Source organism: Dasypus novemcinctus, chromosome 22 (assembly GCF_030445035.2).
Source record: "Dasypus novemcinctus isolate mDasNov1 chromosome 22, mDasNov1.1.hap2, whole genome shotgun sequence".
Lineage (NCBI taxonomy): Eukaryota > Metazoa > Chordata > Mammalia > Cingulata > Dasypodidae > Dasypus > Dasypus novemcinctus.
The window spans coordinates 11,913,615-11,937,443 of NC_080694.1; the positions used below are offsets into that span (position 1 = coordinate 11,913,615).

Below are 23,829 nucleotides of genomic sequence, written 5' to 3' on the forward strand. Positions count from 1 at the left end.
ATAATGTCTATTTTGTTGCATGGTTGCATTCCCCCATTATGATTCTTCATTCTACAACCATGAGAATTTGGGGATGGTGATGCCCTCCCTGCTTCAGATTGGGGGAGGGCTTAGAACTAAATTTTCTCAACAAAGCTTTAATTTTCATGTAATAAATACTCATTTTTTTAAGGATTTATTTTTTATCCCACCTCCCGCTGCTTGCTTGCTGTTTGCTCTCTGTGTCCATTCACTGTGCATTCTTCTGTGTCTGCTTGTCTCCCTTCGTTGTGTCATCTTGCTGCACCAGCTCTCCACAGGTGCAGCCATCAGCTCTCCACAGGCACTGGCCATCAGCTCCCCAAGGCACGGGCAAGCTTGCCTTCACAAGAAGGCCCTTGGAAGCTAACCCAGGGCCTCCCATATGGTAGAAGGGAGCCCAATTGATTGAGCCACATCTGCTTCCCTACTCATATATATATATATATATATATATAGAATAAAAATACTTATTTCTTTAAATTTAAACTACCTCCTCAAAAGTTATTTATCATTATATATCTTTCATTAATAACAGCTTTCTCAGATTCTTCTTCCACCTTCAGCTTTCAGATGTCAATTCTGGTCATGAATGTTGGAAATGGGAAAGAAGGTTAATTCTGAATCAAATTTTAACTCATGTCAACAAAATGGTAATGCTTCAAACATCCTATTTTTTTTTCCTGAATAAACCATTCTTCTCATAAACCGCTTCACAGCCTCCTTTATCTGCTTGTTTCTAAGACTATAGATAATAGGATTCAAGAAAGGAGGGACTATAGAATAGAACACAGAGTTGATCGTGTCCTGAATTGTGGGTAAGTTGGATGTTGGCTTCATATACACAGCACCAGCTGAGAAGACAAACATGGTTACCACAAGAATGTGAGGCACACAGGTGGAAAAGGCCTTTCCTCGCTCTCCTCTGGTTGGAAACTTGAGCACATTAGAAAATATGTGAATATAAGTCATGGTGATGAAGGCAAAGCAGCCACCAGCAATCACAACCATAGAGATAAAAAGAAAAATTTGATTGATTAAAGTGTCAGAGCAGGAGAGCTTCAGCAGGGAGGGGACATCACAGAAGAACTGAGGGACCACGTTGGACTGACAGAAGGGCAGCCAGAATGTGTTGCCAGTGTGGAGCGCTGAATTGGCTAACCCACTGAGTACAGAGGCCAGAGTCATCTGGACACAGACCCGAGGGTTCATGACCACAGGGTAGTGGAGGGGCTGGCAGATGGCCACATAGCGGTCATAGGCCATGATGGTGAGGAACAGTAGCTCTACTGTAGCAAACAAAAACACAAGGAAGATCTGAGCTGCACATCCAGCCATGGAGATTGCTGTGGTGTCAAGCAGGAAAATGACACATGCCTTGGGAATTATAACAGAAATGTAACACATGTCTATAACAGAGAGATTCCTAAGAAAGAAGTACATGGGGGAGTGAAGGTTCCAGTCAAAGGTAGTTGCTATGACAATAAGAAGATTCCCCATCAGAGTTGCCAAATACATCAGTAGGAACAGCGTGGCATGTAAGACTCTGAGTCCCCACACATCAGAAAATCTTGTAAGAAGGAATTCAGTCACTGTGGTAGAATTAGGCATATTAGGAAAATTTGCCTTGGTCATGAAGAAACAGACAAATCCTAAAAACATGGAGAATCAACATATAGAAGAAATTAGCCTAAGTACATATATTTTCTCACATTAATCCAATTTTAGTGTCTAATTTGCTTTGGTTAGTAGGATATAACATCATCTTTCCTCATGTTACTTTAGTCTCCCTGCTTTTAACATTTATTTGCAGTTTAAGGGGAGCAGTAAAATGTAATATTTAAGGCTTATCCTTATGTTTACATGTATTTCTATCATTGTGTAGATTTATTGTGGTGATAACCTAGATAAAATAATCAACTAAGTGAAATACATTAATACCACCTTTTGTTTACTCATAATTTATTTTATAGATTACTTTATTCATATATTATGTACTGCAATTCTCACTGAAACTCTGAAAATTGTAATGAAGTAATGCATACAACTTTAAAAAAAGAGTAGGTTACTGACAGCTCAAGGACTTTTTTTAATCCATGAAAATGTAAGCAGAATAGTAGGCATTCAATGTCAGATTTATCTGGTCTGCTTAGATAGCTCATTGCCACATGGAGCATTTCCTTCAGCACAAATTCTGATCCTACTGAGATACACTGTTTCCCACCATGCCAATCCATACTCACCACTGAGGCTCAACATTCCCCAGCACAGCAATATTTCAGCATTTTGAGCCCTGCAGGAACCACAAGACCCCTATTTTTGGATCCACTATTAAATCACAATGATCCAGAACTGAAACACCTCCTACTGATTTCCCATATATTCAGTATTAGGTGGTCTGTGAGAACTGTTCAAAACTATTTTCCATATTGCTCCACATTTTTACATTCTTAACCTTCCTTCTTTCATAATTGATCTTAATTAAACGATTACTTAACCCCCAACTATAGAATGTTTTCTTCTGAAATTTGTTAAACTATTTTCATTTTTCTCTTGCAAATGTAGATTATATATATTTTCTGATTTGCGTATGCTTGTACTCTTTACTTCTCAATGTAAATGAACTGCAAATCCATGTTTCCTTATTCCCTTTTCTCCTGACAACCTACTTCTCCTGACAACCACTTATAGAGAACCTCTGCTAACTAGGAGAAGGCAGTCCTCATGTTAATTTCAGACTGCCATCCTGATCTCAATAATAAAAACTTTCCCTCTTTATGATCCTCTTTACTTCAGGATCTCTCAAATTCTTCAAAAAGTAGTTTTTGTTGTTGGTTTTGTTATTTTATACCAACATTTTTTATTGAAATTTACTGATAATATTTGTATAATGAAGTTGGTTAAAAATTGCTATTTCAATATTAATAAATAGTTTATCATGTTTAAACCAGCTTCATGTGGAATTTGAGATCTTAAAAATAATTGCTAAATTTTTTCTCATTAAAATCCATATCAGACTACTTCTGCCATATTACAGAAATGCAACAGGATTCCATAGGTGGAACAAAGATTGAAAATCTTTTATTATTTTATAATCACCAATCTAATTGTAGATTTCTGTCTTGGATTTCTGATGTGTCAACATAGCAGAGTTAAAACTTTGCAGACATCAGGGGAAGATATGTTTTATGTCATGGCTCTGTGATTTATTTTCAACCATGCTAAGGAGAGGTTCACATATATCTATGAATTTCTATTTCTTTTACTGTAAAATTTATAAAAATGCCTACTTCATGCATTTAATATTTGAAAATAGTTCAAATAAAGATTCTCAAATTGGCAGCTATGCTAAAGAAAAGTACTAAAAATAAAAAGGGATTATGCATGTGATTCCTTCAGCACTTTCAAATTGAAATTCATATTAATATTATTTTTAAAGAAAGCATAGAAATAAAGGAATGTCAGCACTCTGCATTTGCTAAAATGTTCTATATAGATGAATAGAGATTATAAGATATAAACTATTTTTGAACAGTATGCAGGTTGCTGGTGGATAACCTACACATTAAAGTTCTGGGAGGACTAGATTATTTCATAGGTGTTCCCATCCATGAAATTGTAAAAGCAAATTATTATTTTTTTTTCCTTTTTCTGCAAAGCCTTGAAGAAATTTTTTGGTCATTAGTATATTCATTCATTTATTGATTGAGATAAACTTGTAATCATTAATTTTTAATAAATATCTTGCACGATACTGGGTGTGAATTCTACTCAAGCATTTGTCTGGAAACTGTAGAAAAGAATTTTGAACAAATGCTTACATGGTTTTCACGTAATGGGAAAGTCCTAAAATTACACCTGAAGTTTAAGGGGTTATATACACACTTTAGTTTTATGACAGGGAGTCACTTACTCACTATGTACCATCTGAACTTTTAGCAGAATGATTGGGAAAGAAAAAAATATTGGGCCAACAATAATTGAAATCATAAATTGTTCGGCAAAAATATACATAAATATTATTTACTTTATTTTAGGTTAATTTAAACACACCCCATCTGAATTATAATAGATGGGTTTAGGTATAAATTTAAATTAGCATTCTGCATATTGAAGGTCTGGTTGGTGTGCAGAGCTGGTCCTCCCCTGCTCCCTCTGCTGCTGCAATCAGCTCATACTTTGCTTCCATGAAAGCTCTCAATTCTGCTAACACTGCAAAAAGAAGAATGTTGTCTCATTGTGTTAGTTCACTTCACATTTATATTTTTAATAATAGTTCCTTTGGCAGTTTTTCTAAAAAATCAAATGAGCAGTGCAGGAAAGAAATGGGGATGATTCATGGAGGGAAAGAAGTTAATTACAATGAAGCCTCAGAAATTAATATTGCTTTTTCTTACACTGGAAGGACACGCCAGGACTTCTCGTAAGGGTTCAAGGATGTTTGACCCGCATGCAAGGATGAGCGGGCATATTCAGTAGAGCTGTCTAATATCCTGATTGGAATGTTTCTATTGTAGTTGGAGTTTAGTGTTGTTTTATTGTCAAATGAGGACTCCAATGGCATCAGAGAAAACCCCTGGGAACACAGGCTTTGGCACTAATAGCAGCCAGTGCCCACGGGTAATTTCAAAGAGATGATTGCTTCTAGATGATTAGGGAACAGGACCCATGTAAAATATGTCCATGAATGGAACTTTTATGTATTAAAATACATTAGTGTATTTGAACTTATGAAAAAATTGGTGAAGATTAAAGGAACAATAATGTAAACAGAAAAAAAATCATTTGCCCTAGTATTCTGAGTGCTCTTAAGGTGAAGTGCCTGTGGATCCTCGAGACCTAAAACCTGGTCTCAGTCCAATCCTTGGACACTAAGTTTTCCTGTATATCCTCAGGGATTTCCTCCCAGGAATGGAGTGATTTTCACTGGTCAGACCAAACTCCCAGTCTTGCTACTTGATTAATTGATAAAAGTCTTTCTGATATTGTCCAAAGCGTAGATGATCCTGGTGTCAAAGCCCAGGCCAGTGGCCTGTGAGCTGGGGGATCACTGTCACGTTGCTTTACTTCTGATGCCTCAGTTTCTACACCTGTTAGCACATTAACAGTGGTGTCCTCCCTCATGTGCCACTTGAGAGCAGGGATAAATGGAACATGTAAGCCATTTAGACTAGCACCTATTAGGAAGCTCTATAATAACTGACCTTCAGTCTTCACAGTAATGGTCTTAGTGATAATTCTGATCATGTCAGGAAAGTAGAAAGCCTCAACATGCCTCTTAGGGATGCTTTGCACCTTTCTGCCATTAATTTCCAGTTTTATTCAACTGTGCTTAGACAGCACAAACTATTATTTCAAACTACTCAACAATGCACATTTGGCACCACTAAGAGTTAGTCAATTATACTGTTCAAAACTTTTTACATTTCCTGATGGTTGTCTCAGGATTATTATACAGGCTGAATTGCTTTTAAATATCCAGATATAACTGGATTTTCAATTCTCCTTTTTGATACAGCATGTTATGCATTATATATTTTGAACTTATTATAATTGGTTAATGTTTACTTAGCACTGTGTTATTTATCATGGATGCAAAATAACCTTAAAATTGAACCATACATCCTGCTTTGAGTTATATGCCATTCAATAAAAATGCAGTCAGATAGCCGCATTAGCTTTTGGTTTGTGTTTCCATTATATATAAATATATTTTCCCGTGTTGTTACCAATTTATTTTCTAGGTATACAGATTGCATATATTTCAAATAGTCTTTCTTATAAACAGAAAGGTCATATATATATATATATATATATATATATTTTGAGACATATACTTGACTTTGGCAATCTTTTTCTTTTAATTGGATTGTTTAGGATATTTATATTGAATCCAACTCCTGGAACATTTTGCATTTCTGTGTACTATTTGTCCATCTCTTCTTTGTTTTCTTTTTCTTCCAATGGCTGTATAAAATACACTTTTACTCATACTCTTTTCACATTTCATAGCTTTTGGTGGTACAATTCTAAGTTTTTATTGTAGCTATACTCTAAAATTTCATTTATCCATCTTCAATTTTTATAATCCAGTTTAACTTTCCATTTTCACAAATCCCAGAATCCATGTTTTTACTTTTCTTCATTTCTTGTACATCACAGTGGACACTGGCATTGAATTCTGGTTTTGTGTATCAAAATTTATTTTTATTTACTACACATTTCAATATCCAATATAGAAAATCATTATTTTAACTTCTTTAATTTGGTATTTTGGCTAATCTTGAAATTTATATAAATAGAATCATACAGTATGATCTCTTTTGTAGCGACTTCTTTTGATTACTATAATGTATATTAGGTATTTTGAGGTTTTGTATCAGTGATTTTTTTTCCATATCTGAGAGTTTCCTATGATACAAATATTTCATACTTTATTTTTCAATTCCCTTGAGAATGTGAAATTGTTTATTATCCTATTGTGACTATTAGGAAAAGTATATCATTTAAAAGTGGGAGAACATATTTTAAGTAGTGAAAGAAAATGCAAATGTCAACCAAAGAATTCTATATCCAACAAAATTATCCTTCAAAATGAAGGGGGAAATTAAGACATTCCCAGATAAACAAAAGCTGAGGGACTCTGTTGCCAGAGGATCTACTTTATAAGAAATGCCAAAGAGAATCCTTCTAGCTGAAAAGAAAGGATGCAAGCTATTAACTTAAGCTATGTGAAGACAAATATATATAATGGTAAACTACATAATTAAATATAAAGCCAGTTTACTACTTTTTTGTTTGTAACAGCTTTTTTTGTCTTCTATATGATTTAAACAACAAATGTATAAAAATTATAAATCCATGTTAATGAACTCACAGTGTATAATGAACTAATTTGCGGAAAAATCAACATAAGTGAAGTTTTATAGCAGCAGATATTTTTATTCTATTGAAGTAAAGTTGGTGTCATCTTAAACTACATTATTATAAACTCAAGATATTATCACCAGAGTAACTACTAAAAAAATAAACATATGAAGAAATAGGAATGAGGAGTGAATTAAAATCGTACATTATAACAATCATCTAAACACAATCAAAATAGTGTTGCATGAATATAGTAATAAAATTGATATGACTTGTAGAAAGTCATAGGAAATGACAGATTTATTATTATTTATTCCCTCTTATTAATCACTCTAAAGTTAAATGGATTAAACTCACCAATTAAGACAGAGATGGCCTAATGGCTTTTATTTTATTTTATTCTTTAGACAAAAAGTTGCCCAAGGCATATTTAATGAAAAGAGGCTGAACGTTTCTCTGGGGAATGGGTTGGGGAGGGCTACTTCAGAGCCAGGCTGGGGGGAAAAGCAGCAAGTGGCCGTGCTGATCAGAAGGTGGGTGGCAGGCAGGAGGGGGTAGTCCAGAAACTGCCGCCCAGCAGGAAGTATTTGTGGTTCCCCAGCAAAACCCCTCCCACTACGTGCTTCGCACACGGAGAACTGGGAGGCTCTGGGAGGGGCCCTGGGGAAAGCCTGGCCGGGCAAGAGGGAGCACACAGTCCATCCCGAGGGGTGGCGTGACAGGGCCCTGGGGTCCCAGAGGCCAGGCGGTCAAGACAGCAGGGGGCGTTCCAGGCTTATGCTTCTCTATTGTTCAGGCCAGAGCCCCGCAGCCGAGGAGGGGCAGGCAAGGGAGGTGGGTGCCCCTCCACCTTCCTGGGACCGCCCTCTGCCTCTCTCCTCTCCTCTCCTTTCTCCAGCATCTCGCCTGCCCTCCTTCCTTTTGAATTTCCTGCTCCCATAACCGGCACTTTCGGAGGCTCCCTCTTGCAGCCTTTGCTTTGTAAGCCCACCCTGGGGCAAGGGTTGTTAAGCGGAAGGGAAAGTAGGGGCCTGTTTCGACTCCCCCTCCCCGAGTCTCTACCGAGGGCTGGACCCCCTGGTTACCTGCGGGCTTCCAGAGGAAGCGGCCCTTTCTCTCTCTGGCCCAGGCTGGGGAGTAGTGAGGGTACATGGGGCTCGATCCTCATCCTGCGGTGTCCAGATGCTGTGCTCTGGGCCTTCTCCAGAGCTAGAGCTAGAGCTTGAGGCCCGGAGGGGCCAGGGACAGTGTCGCCACTCTGGGCTTCGCTCCACCCCCGCCGGACCAGGAAAGGGGCCGCCCTGAGGGGGTGGGGACAGAAGGCCTCCCAACATCCAGCGGGTTTTTGGGGGAACCCTGGGGTGGGCAGGCATGGGCCACGTCCCCTGTGGGGACCACGGCAAGAGGTCGGTGAGGAGGGGCAGAGGCTGTGAGGGGAGGCGCGTGGCTGGGTGTGGTGCCCTAGGGAAGGAAGCAGTGAAGGAACACGGGGAGAGGACCTTCTCTTGTGGCTTTAGGGCACCTCGTGTTGCTGCTGGGTGGCCTCACCGTTGACCTCCGCATCCAGGCTTTCTCTGGTCTTGATCATCACCGTCTTCTTTGTGTGGACTTCGGAACCCCTTTGCTCAGGGCTCGATTCTTCTGAAGTGGAGGGCAGAAAAGGTCTGGGTGGGGAGGCTGATCCTGCTCTCCTCGCCCTCCAGACCCGGGAGGGGGCAGTCTCCACATCCAGAGCCATCTCGTTGAGCAGTCCTGGTACTCATGCTGGTGGTGGACCATCTCATTCTTGAAGTGCCGGATCTCCTTCTCCAGGGGTGCAATGTTGTCCTGGTAACTGCTGGCCTCACTGGCAGAGTTCTTGGTCCTCCAGCTCCCGTCTCTGCCTCATAGTGCCCTTGAGAGTGTCAACTCGCAGGTGTAGGACTGGATCTGGTGCCGGTACTCCATCACCTGCTGCTTGGCCTGGCGCATCGCGTCACTGTTGTCGACCCACTATACATTAAAATGAACAAATTAGAAGCAAGCAGAGAGTGCTGGATTAGCGGGAGTCTTAAAAGCTTTGCAGCTTGTTCATATAATTATCGAGGAGGCATTTTAAACAAGTATAGTATGTATTAGTAACAATTAAACATAGGCAAGGTTAGAAGTTAGCCCTTTTGCAATTTCTGGTATTTTAATGGATCGAGAGGAAATGGCAAAAGAAATAAGTAACTATTTTAAATAAACTGAGAATACAACGTATCAAAATGTATGGGATGGAGCTAAAGCATTGCTAAGAGGGAAATGCATACCCCTAAAACATCTATATTTAAAAAGAAGACATAACTACATTTAAAGACAATTGCACACACCTAGGAATTAGAAAAAGAACAATAAACTAATTCAAAGCAAGGAGAAAGAAGGAATTAAAGTTTAGAGAAGAACAAAATGAATTTGAGACTAAAGTAACAGAAGAAAAGATTTAACAAAATCAAAAGATTTTTCTTTGAGAAGACTAATAAAATTGAGAAAACCTTAGCCAGACTAACAAAGAAAAAAGAGAAGATGCAAATACATAAAATAAAAAAAGATTGAAGGGGTATCACCATTGATCCTACAGAAATAAATTATATCATAAGAGGATACTTTGAAAAATTATATGCCAACAAGATGGATAACTTAGATGGAAGAGGCATATTTTTAGAAATGCACAAATAATGGTGAAAGAAGAAATAGAAGAACTCAGTAGAACAATCGCAAGTAGTGAGATTTAATTAGTCATCAAAAAAGTCCAAACCAAGAAAAGGCAGGACCTGATGACTTCACAGGTGAATTCTGCTAATCATTCCGGAAGGACTAACACTAATCCTGTTTAAACTCTTCCAAAGAATAGAAGTGGAGGGAACATTACCTAACTCCTTCTATGATGCCAACATTACCCTTATTCCAAAGCCACATAAATATGCCAGAAGAAAAGAAAACTACGTACTAATCACCCTAATGAACTTAGATGCTAAAATGTTCAACAAATTAGTTGCTAATCACACTCAACAACACATCATATGAAATATACACCATGATCAAGTAGGTTTTATTCCAGGATTGCAAGGATGATTCAAAATAAGAATATCAAACAATGTAATATAAAAAATTAACAGATAAAGAAAAAAAGCATGTGACCATGTTTATTGATGCAGAAAAAGCATTTGACAAGATACAGCATGATTTCTTGATAAAAGCAATTTGAAAGAAAAAAATGGAAGCGAACTTCCTCAGCATGGCAAAAGGAATATATTAAAACCCGACTGCTTCCAATATGGTTTACATTTTACACTATACACTTTTATAAATTTTTGGTGAAATTTCACATGGCCTCTATTCATCATTGCAGGTCAGCTAATAGGAAGATGAGTATACTCGACTACCACACCAGGGACCTAAGTGTGTCTACAACGGCAAGCAGGAGAGTCCCATCCATCAACAAAATGGGATCTAAGCCCCCTCTTAATTTAGAGATGGAGTGGACATTGCCATCCCCAGGACCTCAGGATGGAGGAATAAAGCATGGATTAGAGTGGACTTCCTGGTATTCTACTATAGAATTATTATGACACTAGCAAAGGAAGAAACTGTATTACTGATGTAGAAACAGTGGCCATGGAAGTTGCTGAGGGCAGAAAGAGGGAAAAAGGTGTGATATGAGGGCGCTTTTGGGACTTGGAATTGTCCTGAATGACATTGCAGGGACAGATGCTGGACATTATATATCCTGCCATAACCCACTGAATGGACTGGGGGAGAGTGTAAACTACAATGTAAACTATAATCCATACTGTGTAGCAGTGTTCCAAAATACATTCATCAAATGCAATGAATATGCCACACTGATGAAAGAGGTTGTTGATGTGGGAAGAGAGAGGGAGTGGGGAATGGAGTATATGGGAACCTCTTATATTTTTTAATGGAACATTTTTTGAGATAATATATCTTTAATAATAATAATAAATAAACAAAAACCCACTGCTAACATCATACTCAATGGAAAAATGCCCAAGGTTTTCTCTCTAAAATTTGGAACAAGTCAAGGATGCTGAATGTCACTTCTTTTATTTAACATTGTGTTGGAAGTACTTGCTTGAGGACTTAGGCAAGAAAAATATTAAAAAGATATCCAAATTGGAAAGGAAGAAGTAAAATTTTCACTCTTCTCAGAGACAGGATCCCATATGTAGAAAGCCCTGAGAAATTTTCAACAATGCTCCTAGAGCTGATAAGTGAGTTCAGTTAAGTGTCAGGATTTAAGATCAACACACAAAAATGAGTAGTATTTATATACACCACTAATGAGGATTCTGAGGAGGAAATTATCAAAAACATTTCATTTACAATAGCAAATAAAAGAATCAAATATCTAGGAATAAACTTAAGTAAGGATATAAAGGACATATACAGAGAAAGTGCCCAGCACTGTAAAGGAAATCTAAAAAGACCTAAATAAATTGAAATTTGTTCCATGTCCATGAATTGGAAGACTAAATATAATTAAGATTTCTATCCTACTTAACTTGTTTGTATATTTAATGCAATCTCAATAAAAATTAAAACAGCATTTTTTACTGAATTAGAAAAGCTAATTATGAAATTTATTTAAAGGGACAAGGGGCCCTGAGTAACCAAAATATATTGAAAAAGGAAAAGGAAATTGGAGAAATCATACTGCCTGACTTTAAACAGACTACAAAGCCACAGTGGTCAAAGTTGCATAGCTTTGGAATAAGGATAGACATACTTACCAATGGAACCAAACTGAGAAGTCTGAATTAGACCCACACATATGTGGCCATCTGATATCTGACAAGACCACTGAGCCCACTCAACTGGGACCAAATGTCCTCTTGAACAAATGATGCGGGAAAAACTATATATCCATATCCAAAGGAATAAGAAAAAGTTACCACACCATACATAAAAATTAACTCAAGATGGTTGAAAGAGTTAAATGTATGAGCCAAGACCATAAAGCTCCTAGAAGATAATGTAGGGAAGTATCTTTAAGATCTTAAAGTAGGAAATGGTTTCATAAACTTTACATCCAAAACAGGAGCAAGGAAAGAAAAATAGATAAAAGGGACCTCCTAAAAATTAAAATATTTTGTGCTTCAATGGAGTTTGTCAATAAAGTGGAAAGGCAGTATACTCAATAGGAGAAAATATCTGGTAACCCTGTATCTGATAAGGGTCTAATAGCCAGCATATATAAAGAAATCCCTCATCTTGAAAAATAAAGATAAACAACCCATTTAGACAATTGGCAAGACATTTGAATAGATACTTTTCCAAAAAAGGAAACTCAAATGGCTAAAAAGCACATGAAAAGGTGCTCATCACTAGCTGTGAGGGAAATGATAATCAAAAAATCTACAATGAGGTATCATCTTACCCCTATTGGACTGGCTGTTGTTATAAAAACAGTAACCTAAAAGTGTTGGAGAGGATGTAAAGGAATGGTAATACTTCCATTGCTGGTGGTAATGTAGAATGGTGTAGTAATTGTGCTGTATGATTTGGCTGAATCTCAGGAAGCTAAATGTAGAATTACCATATGATCCATCAATACCACTGCTGGGTATAAACCCAGAAGAATTGAAAGCAAGGACATGAAAAGATATATGCCTACCAAAGTTCATACCAGCATTATTTCACTATTGTCAAAAGTTGGAAGCAACACAAGTTTTGATCAACATATGAATGGTTATGCAAAATGTGGTATATTCAAATAATGGAATATTACACAGCTATAAGAAGGAATGAATTTTGGACACACATGACAACATATATGAATCTTGAAGACTTTATGTTGAGTAAAGTAAATAATTCATATTGTAGGACATCACTGAACAGACCTAAGGATCTTGAGTAGACTCAAAGAGATAGAGTCTGGAAAATAATTAACCTAGTGACAAAAAGGGAGAAGAGTGGAGGACTCATGCTTAATCTGTACAGAACCTATGATCAGGTGGAAGGGGGTGGTTTGGTAGTGGATGACATAATGTTGGTGCATGAATGTGAGTAGGGTCAATGGTGCTAGAGCATGATAATGAGCAGGGTTTTAGGCATCAATGCAACTTAGGGCAGGTCTGGAGGAAGGAAGAGCTAATCTCTGGGGATATGGAGAACTGTGGTTGAAAATACATTTATGGGAATGTTCTTTTGGCAAATATGGCAAGGGAAGGACTCTGATGGTGTTAATGGTGAGGTGATGTGTGGGAAAGAGTGAATCCGGGGCATGCTTCTATGGAATATGAATGTGTTCATCAAGACATAGGGTGTTATCTCAGTAGGTGGAGACACACACAATGAACAAGAAAGTATTAAATTCCCATCCTTGGATATCCTACTATATTTTCAAATAAAGGTCAAGAATCTCTTGAGTACTTAGGCAGTGCTGATGTAAGAAAACAGATCATTCTGCCAGTCATTATTAATGCATGGAACTATGAATTTTATTCTTTTAAGATTGAAACTTAACCTAACAATAACTATTGCACCAGAGTTACCTCTTGAAAACCATTTTGTTATTCAAATGTGATCTTTCTCTGAGCCAAACTCAGCAAATAAATTTATTACCTTTCTCCTGGCATGGACATGACTCCCCGGGTTGAAACTTCCTGGCACCAAGGGATTAATTCCAAGCACCAACCAGTCATGCATTTGGAAAAAAACCTTGACCAAAAGGGGGAAACATCAAATACAGAAAAGTTTTTATGGCTAAGAGATTTCAAAATGAGTCTGGATCCCATTTCAGAGGTACACATATGCATGTCTCAGGCAGATCTCACTTACTGCCACCATGAACAACGCTACAAATAAGGGTGCCCCTGAGAAGTCTAAAGCCATCTGGACACTATATAGGCAATGCAAACAATCCCTTGAAATCAGCTTCCTGTCAGTGAGCATTACCTTGAAATACATGACAACCTATTTCTCTAATTTAACAGAGTTAAACTCATTCATGATTTCCTTATACATAATTTTTCTACCCCTTTTATTTGAGCCTATTTTTAGTACTATAACTGTTAAGTACATGGTTCAAAGCCTTAATCCTCTTGTCTGTTTATATCCTTCTTAACTCTGAATCTCAGAAGGTTTGTGGCCAACACCTACTCTCTAAATCATTGGACTTGCCTGGAGACAACTAACAAAATGATGATGGATAACCCCCATCCCTGAAAATAGAAAATATCTACAGAGGCAAGCAAAATGGTACCTTCCATCTGCCACATAATATCTAAAACACCTCTCAGTCTGAGGCAGAGTGGTCATCACTATCCCCAAATCCTCAAGGTTGAGGAATGAACAAACATAAGGGAAGGGAATACATTCATGGAGAAAGTAAACTTACTAATATTGTAGTATTCCATTACTTCCATGAACATGTAACATTATTTTAAAGATAATTGTTGCCAGAGGTTGTGAGGGGAAGGGAAGGGAATAAATGTAGAACATAAAGTCATTTTTTGGGCATTGGAATTAAATGTAAACAACAATGTAAACTACAGATTTTGGTTAGTTGCAGTGCTTCAGTATTTAGTCATAGGTTGTAGCAATTGTACAACACAATTGTAAGATGTTATTAATAGAGAAAGATGTGGGAGGGGATGGTGTGTATATGATAATCCCTGATACTTTTGATATAACAATTCTGTAATCTAAAACTCCTTTAAAAATAAAATTTAGTTATTAAAAAAAAACATGTGTGAACTATGTGTCTAGAAAATACAATAAAAATTTCAATTTCAAAAGATAAAGCTGTAGAACCTATGTATGCTATAAAACTTACTTAAGATTCATTTTCATATGTGAAAAATGTGGGTGATACTTTAAACTAATCAATATATTCAAAAGATTAAATGTGATAAAACAATAAAAAGTATAACACACTTCCCAGCTTAAAGGAAGCTTTAACAAATCTATTTTTGGAATATTGCTGCTGGTATTGTCCCCCAGGGATATACTTTTTCTGTAGCTTAACTAGTATTATTAAATTCAGTCATGGTGGTCCAGGCTGCACATAAAGACTGCATTAGCAAAACACTTTATTGAGTCTTCTCTTCATATCCTCATCCATAGTCTGTAGAGGAAAGGATTCAAAATATAAATAACTACATTATACATTAATTTTCGAAGGGCATTGTTTACAGGGGTGTGCAGAGAATGGGTTAAAGTAGACAGCAATGGCTGTACCATAGCACACTGCCACCACTGACAGGAGGCTGCCACAGGTGGGAAAGGCTCTGTTTTCCCTGAGTAGAAGTGACCTTAAGAATGGTGGAGAAGTAAAGCACATAAAATATGAGGTTGTAGATAAAAGAGAGTTCCTTCATTATAGATGGTCATCATACTGAAGGAAACGTTTGAGTAGGAGAGCTGCAGTTGTGGTTGAGAGCACAGAATAAATTATGACAACATCAGAAGAACAGAAGGAGACATATGGCTTCAGGACAGTGTGTCGGAGGGCATGGATAGAGATCATAACCCATAGTCCAGATATGAGTTTGTCACAGAAGAGAGAATTATAGAGTTGCAGTGTATAGATGGTAGATCATCACATAGCTATCATAGGCCATCACTCAGAGAAGGAAGCTGTCCATATTTACAAAAAAAAATGAAGAAAAATTGCTGGGTGATGCAGCCTGAGAAAGAAATGGTCTTGATGTCTGCCAAAGTGTTTATGACCATTTGAGGGACTGTGTTGGAAGTTAAACAGGTGTCCACAAAGGCCAAGTTTCTATGGAAGAAACACATAGGGTAATGGAGGTAAGCCAATTGCTAAGATGGCTAACATGGCTAAGATGGTGTGCATGCTCCCTGATAAGGTGACCAAGTAAATGTGGAGGAAGATCACAGGCAGGAATCATTACTGATCTGAATTGGAAAATTCCAGAAATACAGATGACTATTATATTTCTCCTTTCTATCTTCACAACACATCTAGAGTAGAAAAATAGTCAAATGTGGAACCCAGTAATGTCAAATCTCTTGTTCATAAGGTCACAAAATTTTGTGTTTTCTTGTGTATTTGTTATGAAGAACCATTTAATCCTTTGCTGTCCTGCATATTTTCCAGTTAGATCTTGTATTTGCGTTACTCTGCCTGTATATATAATACTCAGTTTCATTCAAAAAAGAATGATATTTCTTCCAAATCAAAATACAATTTTAACTAAGAAACATTTGTTCTTATAATTGAGTCAAGTATATTGCTGTTCCCACATTATTAATGCAACTTATATCTAACTTGTAATTTTAATTAATTAACTTTCATTGTCATTCTAATCTGACTGACTAGAAATATTTGCATTTAATCAACAATTATCCCTTCAATCATAAATTTATATACATATTATCATAGTTCCTTAATTCAACTTACTTTCCCCATGGTAGAATGAATTTTTGGTCTTTAAAATCACCAAACTGCATTTTTTTTCTTCTGTTAAATATCATTTCTATGGCTACTGCTGATCACTTGATTAAAGGCCCAGGCTGGTGTGTTAAGTCAACTAGGGCACAGATATTGTGGATTGGATTTTCAAGTGCCTTCACCATAATAGCTCATATGCATTTCTTTTGTGGAGAAGAAAACAGTACCATCCATATACATCAAAATCTCTATTTAATAACTTTCTGCTCTCCAACTGCTCACTTGACTCCCAATCAAAATATCTGGAAAGTGTAAAACAATCAAAATTTTGTGACTTCTGCATCATGTTGATTTTTCCTTCTGTAACTGTCAGCAGAAAACATATCCATTAATCCATAATTTATTATAGTAATCAGGCTCTATTTTTATGATTTTCCTGAAATTTTATTATTTCTCATTTTTATCACTTGCTTTTGATGTATTAATATTAAATGCTGTAATTATCTTCCACTAGGTAACATCTTGTAACCTGAAAGATTCATGAAATTAACCTTATATTTTGCTTTGTGTTAATCCATTGTTATAAAAGCCATTGTATATGCTACAATGCAGGGAATTAGTCATTAGATACCTCCTACCTAAAATTTAAAAATATGAGTGCATGCCGTATTGGTTGTGAAATGCTGGCACCTACCATGTAACTCCCCTCTAAACACTTGCTCACAAAAATAATGGAAATTTGTGCATTGAATCAGATTCGTAAGCAAGGTAATAAAATTGGAGGAAGAGTGAGTTAAAATAGTCAATCATATAAGTTACAAATACAGTATTATTCCTTTTTTTTCAATGTGATGAATTATTCTCTTTTTAAAATTCTTCCTTTTCAGTCAATATTTCATGCCTTTTTGTCCTGGCTAGAACTTCTAGTAAAATTTTAAATAGAAGCAATTACAGTAGAAATTCTTGTATTGTTATTTTGCATTGGTGTTATGGCATTCAGTTAATCCATGTATAGGATTTGAACTGAGATGTAGAGAAATGAATGCACATAGTAGGATTTTAAAAAGTGGATAATGAAGAAATATGGAAGATATATAAAGTAGAATGTAAATGCAAAAAAAAAAAAAAAAAAAAGAGATAGTCAACATAGCAAATGTGGAGATCTCTCCTCTGAGGACAGAAAGTTTACTGAGACAGTAAAAAATTCCCCAGATCTTATTTCTTTTAAGTTACCTGTGTTAGCTAAGTTATCTTGTTTGCTTTCATACACTTTAGAGAATAGTGTTTAGGATACATGTCAACATCACCATTAAGTTAAATCCTGCTCTAACTCACATATCTCACTGAACATGTGCACATTTCTATCTTTCCACACAGGCAAAAATTTAGTGTTCCTGTGCTGCTGTAACCCAAGATGAAAGGTCAGATTTCAGGCCTATAGATGGGAATGTTTCTCCTCAGAGTGTCTTTAATGTTTCTTTTCATCAGAATAGAGATGAAGTGTTGTAAAATGAGGATAACCAGGGTATAAAAATACTGACACTACTATCTTTTTTCCACTGAGGAGTTGGAATTTGGTTGTGCATATATGAAGAGCACTGTCCCAAAGATTAATGACCACCGCAAGCTGGGATGAATGGGTAGAGAAGGTTTTTGGCTGTTCCTTGGTAAAGCAGATCCTCAAAATGACTAGGAAAATTTGCATGGAAGACAAAGCTGATGAATGTGACTACAATCATGAAGTCTCACACACCTTAAAGTTGCATGTGACTGAGTTCAATGTTTGAGCTGGACAAGGATTACAGAGGAGGGAGGTAATGGGAGAAGTCAATTATTCCATTTCTACCACAAAACAATTGGTTAAATGTCATGGAAGCATGGGTTGCCATAAGCAAAGGGCCACAGACATGGTCAAGTATAATCATCAATTAGAAAGGGGATTTACAAATGGCAATGAAATGGTATTATAGCATGGTATCCAAAGGAATGTGCCTACAGTAGTAAAGAGAATGAGAAGGAAGAACTGACAGGCACAACCTGGGGTGCAATAGTGGAAGAATAATATACTTACAGAAGAGAGAAGCTTCAGAGCAGGAAATAGATGGGAGCATGCAGCTGGAAGCCTGCAGTTATGATCTCGATCCTACCAAAGTTCCAGGCCAATAGCAAAGCACACAAAATCAGAAAGACCTCTAGACCCTTCAACCACCCTCTTTGTGTGAACTCATTTACTAAGGTGGATACATATTATCTTTTTCCTTTTATTATAATTTTTTATTAATTTTTTAGTTTTTAAAAAAAGATACATAGATCATACAAATGTTACGTAAAAAATATGGGGGATTCCCATATGCCCTGCTCCCCACACCTCCCTCATTTTCCCACATTAACAACATCCTTCATTAGTGTAGTACATACACAATGTACATATACAATCGAATACACCTCTGGAGCATTGCGACTAAGCATGGATTAATATTTACATTGTAGTTTACACTCTCTCCCACCCAATTCTGTAGGTTATGGCAAGATTTACCATGGTCTGTATCTGCCATTGCAATATCTTTCAAGATAATACACAAGTCCCAAAATGCTCCTGTATTACACCTGTTTTTCCCTCTCCCTGCCCTCAGAATCTCCAATGACCACTGCCTCCACATTTATGATATAATTTCTTCCATTGCTAGAATCACAGTAAGTCTATAGTAGAAGAGCAGTAAGTCCACTATTATATTTCAGTAACTCCTCATGATCTGTTCTGTGTTTTAACAATAATCTTGTTAATACCAATCAGACTGGACAAATTCTCTCATTAAAATTATAAAAGATACTTGCAGAATAGTATAATTGAGTAAAATAGTTGTCATTATTCTGAAAACAGAAAATCAAAAGGATATACTATGAATATTCATATTTTATTCAAATTTCTTCTTCATATTACTATCACAATATTCTATAATAATGAGTTTACCATCAAGATATATGCATGAGGAAAGTTAGGTTTTGAAAGTTAAAACAAAAGTCCTAATATTTTAAGAGTATCTTGGAAGTGATATAGGAAGCAAAGTCCTGTAGCTCTATGGTCAAATGGAGTATGTATCTTTCTTCTTCCCTTCTTCCTTCCATTCACTGAGTTTTCTTCATTTTATCCCATATCCCCTCCTTCCTTTCCTTTATGGATTTATTTTTGCTTCCTCTATTTCTGAACTAATTTTATATTCAGTTGCAACACCTACTCTCCTGTTCATTGGACAAGGAGGTGAGAATGGTCAAACACCACACCATGGAACCGAAAAGGTCTACACCTGCAAGCAGGAGAATCCCATCCCTTAGCCAGGTGGGATCTAAGCACCCTCTTGATTTGGAGTTGGAGTGGACATTGCCATCCCAGGGTGGAGAATAAAATATGGATTCAAGTGGATTTACTGGTATTCTACTAGAGAATTGTTGTGACTTAAACAATGGAAGAAATTGTATCATTGATATGGAGACAGTGGCCATGAGAATTGCTGAAGGCAGGGAGATGGAAGAAGAGGTATGATATGGGGGCATTTTCAGGACTTGTAGTTGTCCTGAATGATATGGCAGGGACAGATGCAAGACATTATATATCCTGCCATGGCCCACTGAATAGACTGGGGGAGAGTGTAGACTACAATGTAAACTAGAGTCCAGGCAATGTAGCATGTATTCATCAAATGAGATGAAGGTGCCATAATGATGAAGGAGGCTGTTGATGTGGGAGTTGTGGATTGGGTAGGGAGTGGGGTATATGGGAACCTCTTATATATTTTAGCATAACATTTTGTGTGATCTATGTATCTTTTAAAAGAAGAAAATAAAAATTATCCAATATGAAATAGAACTGAACAAGATGGAAAGAAAAGTATGTTATAGAAATTTCCCATAATAACTACATAAAAGCAGAGAAAATTTCCACTCCAAATTCTTTAGCATTTAGGCTGTTTATCTCTGGTTTCAAAACTGGACTAAATGGGAAGAGTGGGGTGGGGGTGAGGGGTATACAGGAACCTCTTATAATTTTTAGTGTAACATTTTTTTTTAATGATGTATATATCTTCAAAAAATACAACTTACAAAAATGATGTGATGGGGTGGGGAGTGGGTTATATGGGAAATTCTTATGTTTCTTGTTTTTCGCTGGCATCAGTGGAAAAGCATTATCTAATTCAACTATTAGGAGTTCTGCCTGTTCAAGCAATAAGCCAGGTTTGTTCTACCTCTGGCCTTACAATTACTCAATTATCTTCTGCTCCTCTTAACTTTTTTCTCGGAGCATCCCTCTTACAAATGCTTCGGGACCTCTGATTCTTTCAGTCCCAGAGTTGCACCGACTGTTCGGAGTCTGAGCTTCCCAAAGGATCCTTGCTTTCATTAGATGTCTGATTTCTGGGTGTTGTCCCCTAGCCCCATAATGAGTAATTCAGGTGGATACCCACAAGGCACAGATTTGAGAATGAGCTCTAAGGTAGCTATTAGTAATCTAGTTAGCTTAATGAGTCCGATGATTATTGTTCAAAAACTTCATTGACAAAGTTTTGTGAGATTCCAAAACCTTATCTTATTATTCCAGCCATTAGGCCTTATTTATATTTTCCCTCAGTATCATGAAGAGTTCCTGATAGTGTCATAACTAGGCCAGGTGGAGGGAAGGAGGGATGTCTCTATGCTGAAAATGCAAGTTGCCTCCATGACTGGAGCCAGAATACACAGTTATATAAGAATCGTCTTTATGTATCCTTAAGAAGAAAACATGTGCAAGTGATTCATTTAGATCATTTAGAAAATCAAAATATGCTTCCAAAATTTTTAAATAAAGTGTTCACTGGAACACATAGGACCCAAGGATAACAGAAGTATGATAGTAGTGAGGCTAGACTGTTTCAAATTCTTCATTCACCAGTTCTAAATTTCCACAAGGCACAGCCTAAGAAAAGGTATTTTTATTAGATCATATCAAAGTTTTCACACTAGGGGGAAATAAATCTCACTATACAAGCTCTGCTAGAAGTTTCTCAGAAATGTCATTTGCATATGAAGTATAGGCCAACTCTAAGAACACGGAAAAAATCTTTATCTTTTAATAATAGTTGCAAGATTTGCAGCATTACCTAAATTTTTAGAGATCAGTTAAAACAAGCTTATAATTCAGTTTTATATTTTATTTAGCTATTTAAAGTCTTGCACTAAATACATAAATATTAATTTCAAATGTCCCTTGATTCCATTTGTAATTATTGCATTTCTTTCCAAGGAAATCTAGTGACTTGAAATAAATCAAATCTGATTATTACATAGTACTACAAAACAACACTAACAATTCTTTTTAGTTATACCACAGGTTCTTCCTTCCTGAAATATGTCATCATTAAAGAGAGCAGAGAGTCTATATTGACACTGGAAGAAGAAAACTAAACCTATATAAGAAGTACTGGAAGAATAAGACTCAAAATAGTATACAAATGTAAGTCAATTTTATAAAATCTCTTTTCATTCTTTGTTTTTATATCTTCAGTATATATCTTATTTTAATAGTCTCTAATCAATTAAATGATTTGTTACTACTACTTTATTTGAAGCCTTCTTTTATCCTTCCACCTCTTTTTCACTATACTAATGCATTATTCTACAGCATTTTTAGTCTTCACCTTTAAAGTAAACTTCAATCCTTCCTTTCCACTTAGTTCAACTGCATTGAACTAAGGATTTTCAATGAACTTGGGATTTTTTGGGGGTTAAGTTTAAACTCAGCTTGTATGTGGTAATATGAACACAATAGTTTTTAAAATGTAGAAAATATCCACAATAAATTGTAAAGTACTGCAAATACTGCAGTCTGTTTAAACTCACTGTCCCTTTGAAAGCATTACCACACAGACTTCCCCATGATCCAGGCACTAAAAGATTGTGATTGTCTATAAATGGGAGTCTCCAGGACCCTACCTCTGGTACTTCCATTGTCCATTCTGATTGTCTGGGTTGATGTCAGTCGCTTTTCCACATGTCCTGACTCATGACACTGCCGTTGGCTCTCCTCAAAACAACAGCAGGCATTGGTACACAGATGTCACACATCTCTCCATGTTTTCCAGCCCAGCGAGCTGTTAGCCCAGCCAGCCGCTGCTGCTCTGGGATCTAGGCATTGACCATGGATATCCCCTGGCTAGGTGTGTTCCCAGGCCTGTGTTCAAGGTGAGTAGATGGTGATCACATTGCAATCAACGCAAAAGCCCAGAAATACATCATGTCTTTTGGTTATTGAAGCAATTACTTATGAATTTCCAGATTAATCCTTATGAAAACTTCAGCCTCCACAGAACTTGGCCTTTGAGAGAAAGGAGGAGAAGACTAGGGTTAGAAGGCATGCTCTGTTGGATGATTAGGCACTGACAAGTACTGCAGGTTATGTTGACATGCGTGGCATTCCGTGTAATGGAAAGCTACTTGGGATATAAATGAACATTAACTATATATATATATACGGCAGGTGATGAAGGTTCTTGTTTGAATTAAGTATGTAGGGTTTACCAATACTGAAAGTGAGAAGCTCATAAAATGCCAACAATTTTGAGACTGAAAGCAAAAAAATGATGGAGAAGGAAACTCCAAAAGTCTCTTCTCCTACATAAACTTTGAGAAACAAACTGAAACTGTCAGAACCAAATTTCCCAGAATTCTGGAAAACAGTAAAAGTTTACTCCAACCTAAAGAATGCTGACTCAAGAAAAACAAACTTAAAAACGATTCTACTGCATTGTAACACTTTCACGGGCCCTGCCCTTTTACTCTTTCCAGGTCAACACCGCAGTCTGTGAGATGTAAGTCAGGACTCCTAATGTGAGTCCCTGGTTCTGGAAAGAGCAGAGCCTTCCTTACTTGTAAATCAGAATTTAAGTATATCTATTACAATCCTTGTACTGACTACCTGAAGGGCAGACCCAAGAAGCTCATCTCTGTCTTCCCCATCCCAGAACTCACTATGGAATTACAGGTGTCAGGCCTGATTATAAGAACACTAAGGGAACAGTCAAACATGGTTTTCTGGAGCAAAATATTATAGTTTAAACCTACCATAGATCGCCTTAGACCCTGAGGATATGTGAAGGAGAATTTCTTGGGGAAAATTGACACTCAGTGATTATATGTATTGAGGGAATTTTGAAAGTCACATTAGGCTTAGAGCAAGGCACATGCTCAGTAAATGACTGAGGACACATATATGTTGAATTTGTGATGTTCTCTAGGCTCCATCTTGAGTTAATTTTTGTATGGGGCATGAGATGGTGATCCTTTCTCACTTTTTTGGCCATGAATAACTTGTTCTCCAAGCACCATTTGTTGAAGAGGCCATTCTGTCCCAGTTGAGTGTGGTTGGTGGCCTTGTCAAATATCAGTTGACTCTATGTAAGAATCTGTATCAGAACTCTCAATTTGGTTCCACTAGTCACTTCATCTATCACTGTGCTAATACCATGCAGTCTTGACCACAGTAGCTTTGAAGCATGCTTTTAAGACAGGCAGTG

The 23,829-nt window shown here is 36.9% G+C and overlaps 1 protein-coding gene and 1 pseudogene across 1 annotated transcript; both read right to left on the reverse strand.

The window, feature by feature from the left end:
* Positions 1-660: 660 nt before the first annotated feature.
* On the reverse strand, positions 661-1,629 carry LOC131275188 (olfactory receptor 14C36-like). Its single transcript, XM_058285051.1, has one exon. The coding sequence runs from the start codon at positions 1,627-1,629 to the stop codon at positions 661-663; it is 969 nt and encodes a 322-aa protein (XP_058141034.1).
* Positions 1,630-8,398: 6,769 nt separating this feature from the next.
* Positions 8,399-13,761, reverse strand: LOC101441138 (desmin-like; annotated as a pseudogene).
* Positions 13,762-23,829: the final 10,068 nt, after the last annotated feature.

Excerpts from the sequence above, each read along its gene's own strand:
- LOC131275188 (XM_058285051.1), bottom strand. The coding sequence starts at position 1,629 with ATGCCTAATTCTACCACAGTGACTGAATTCCTTCTTACAAGATTTTCT.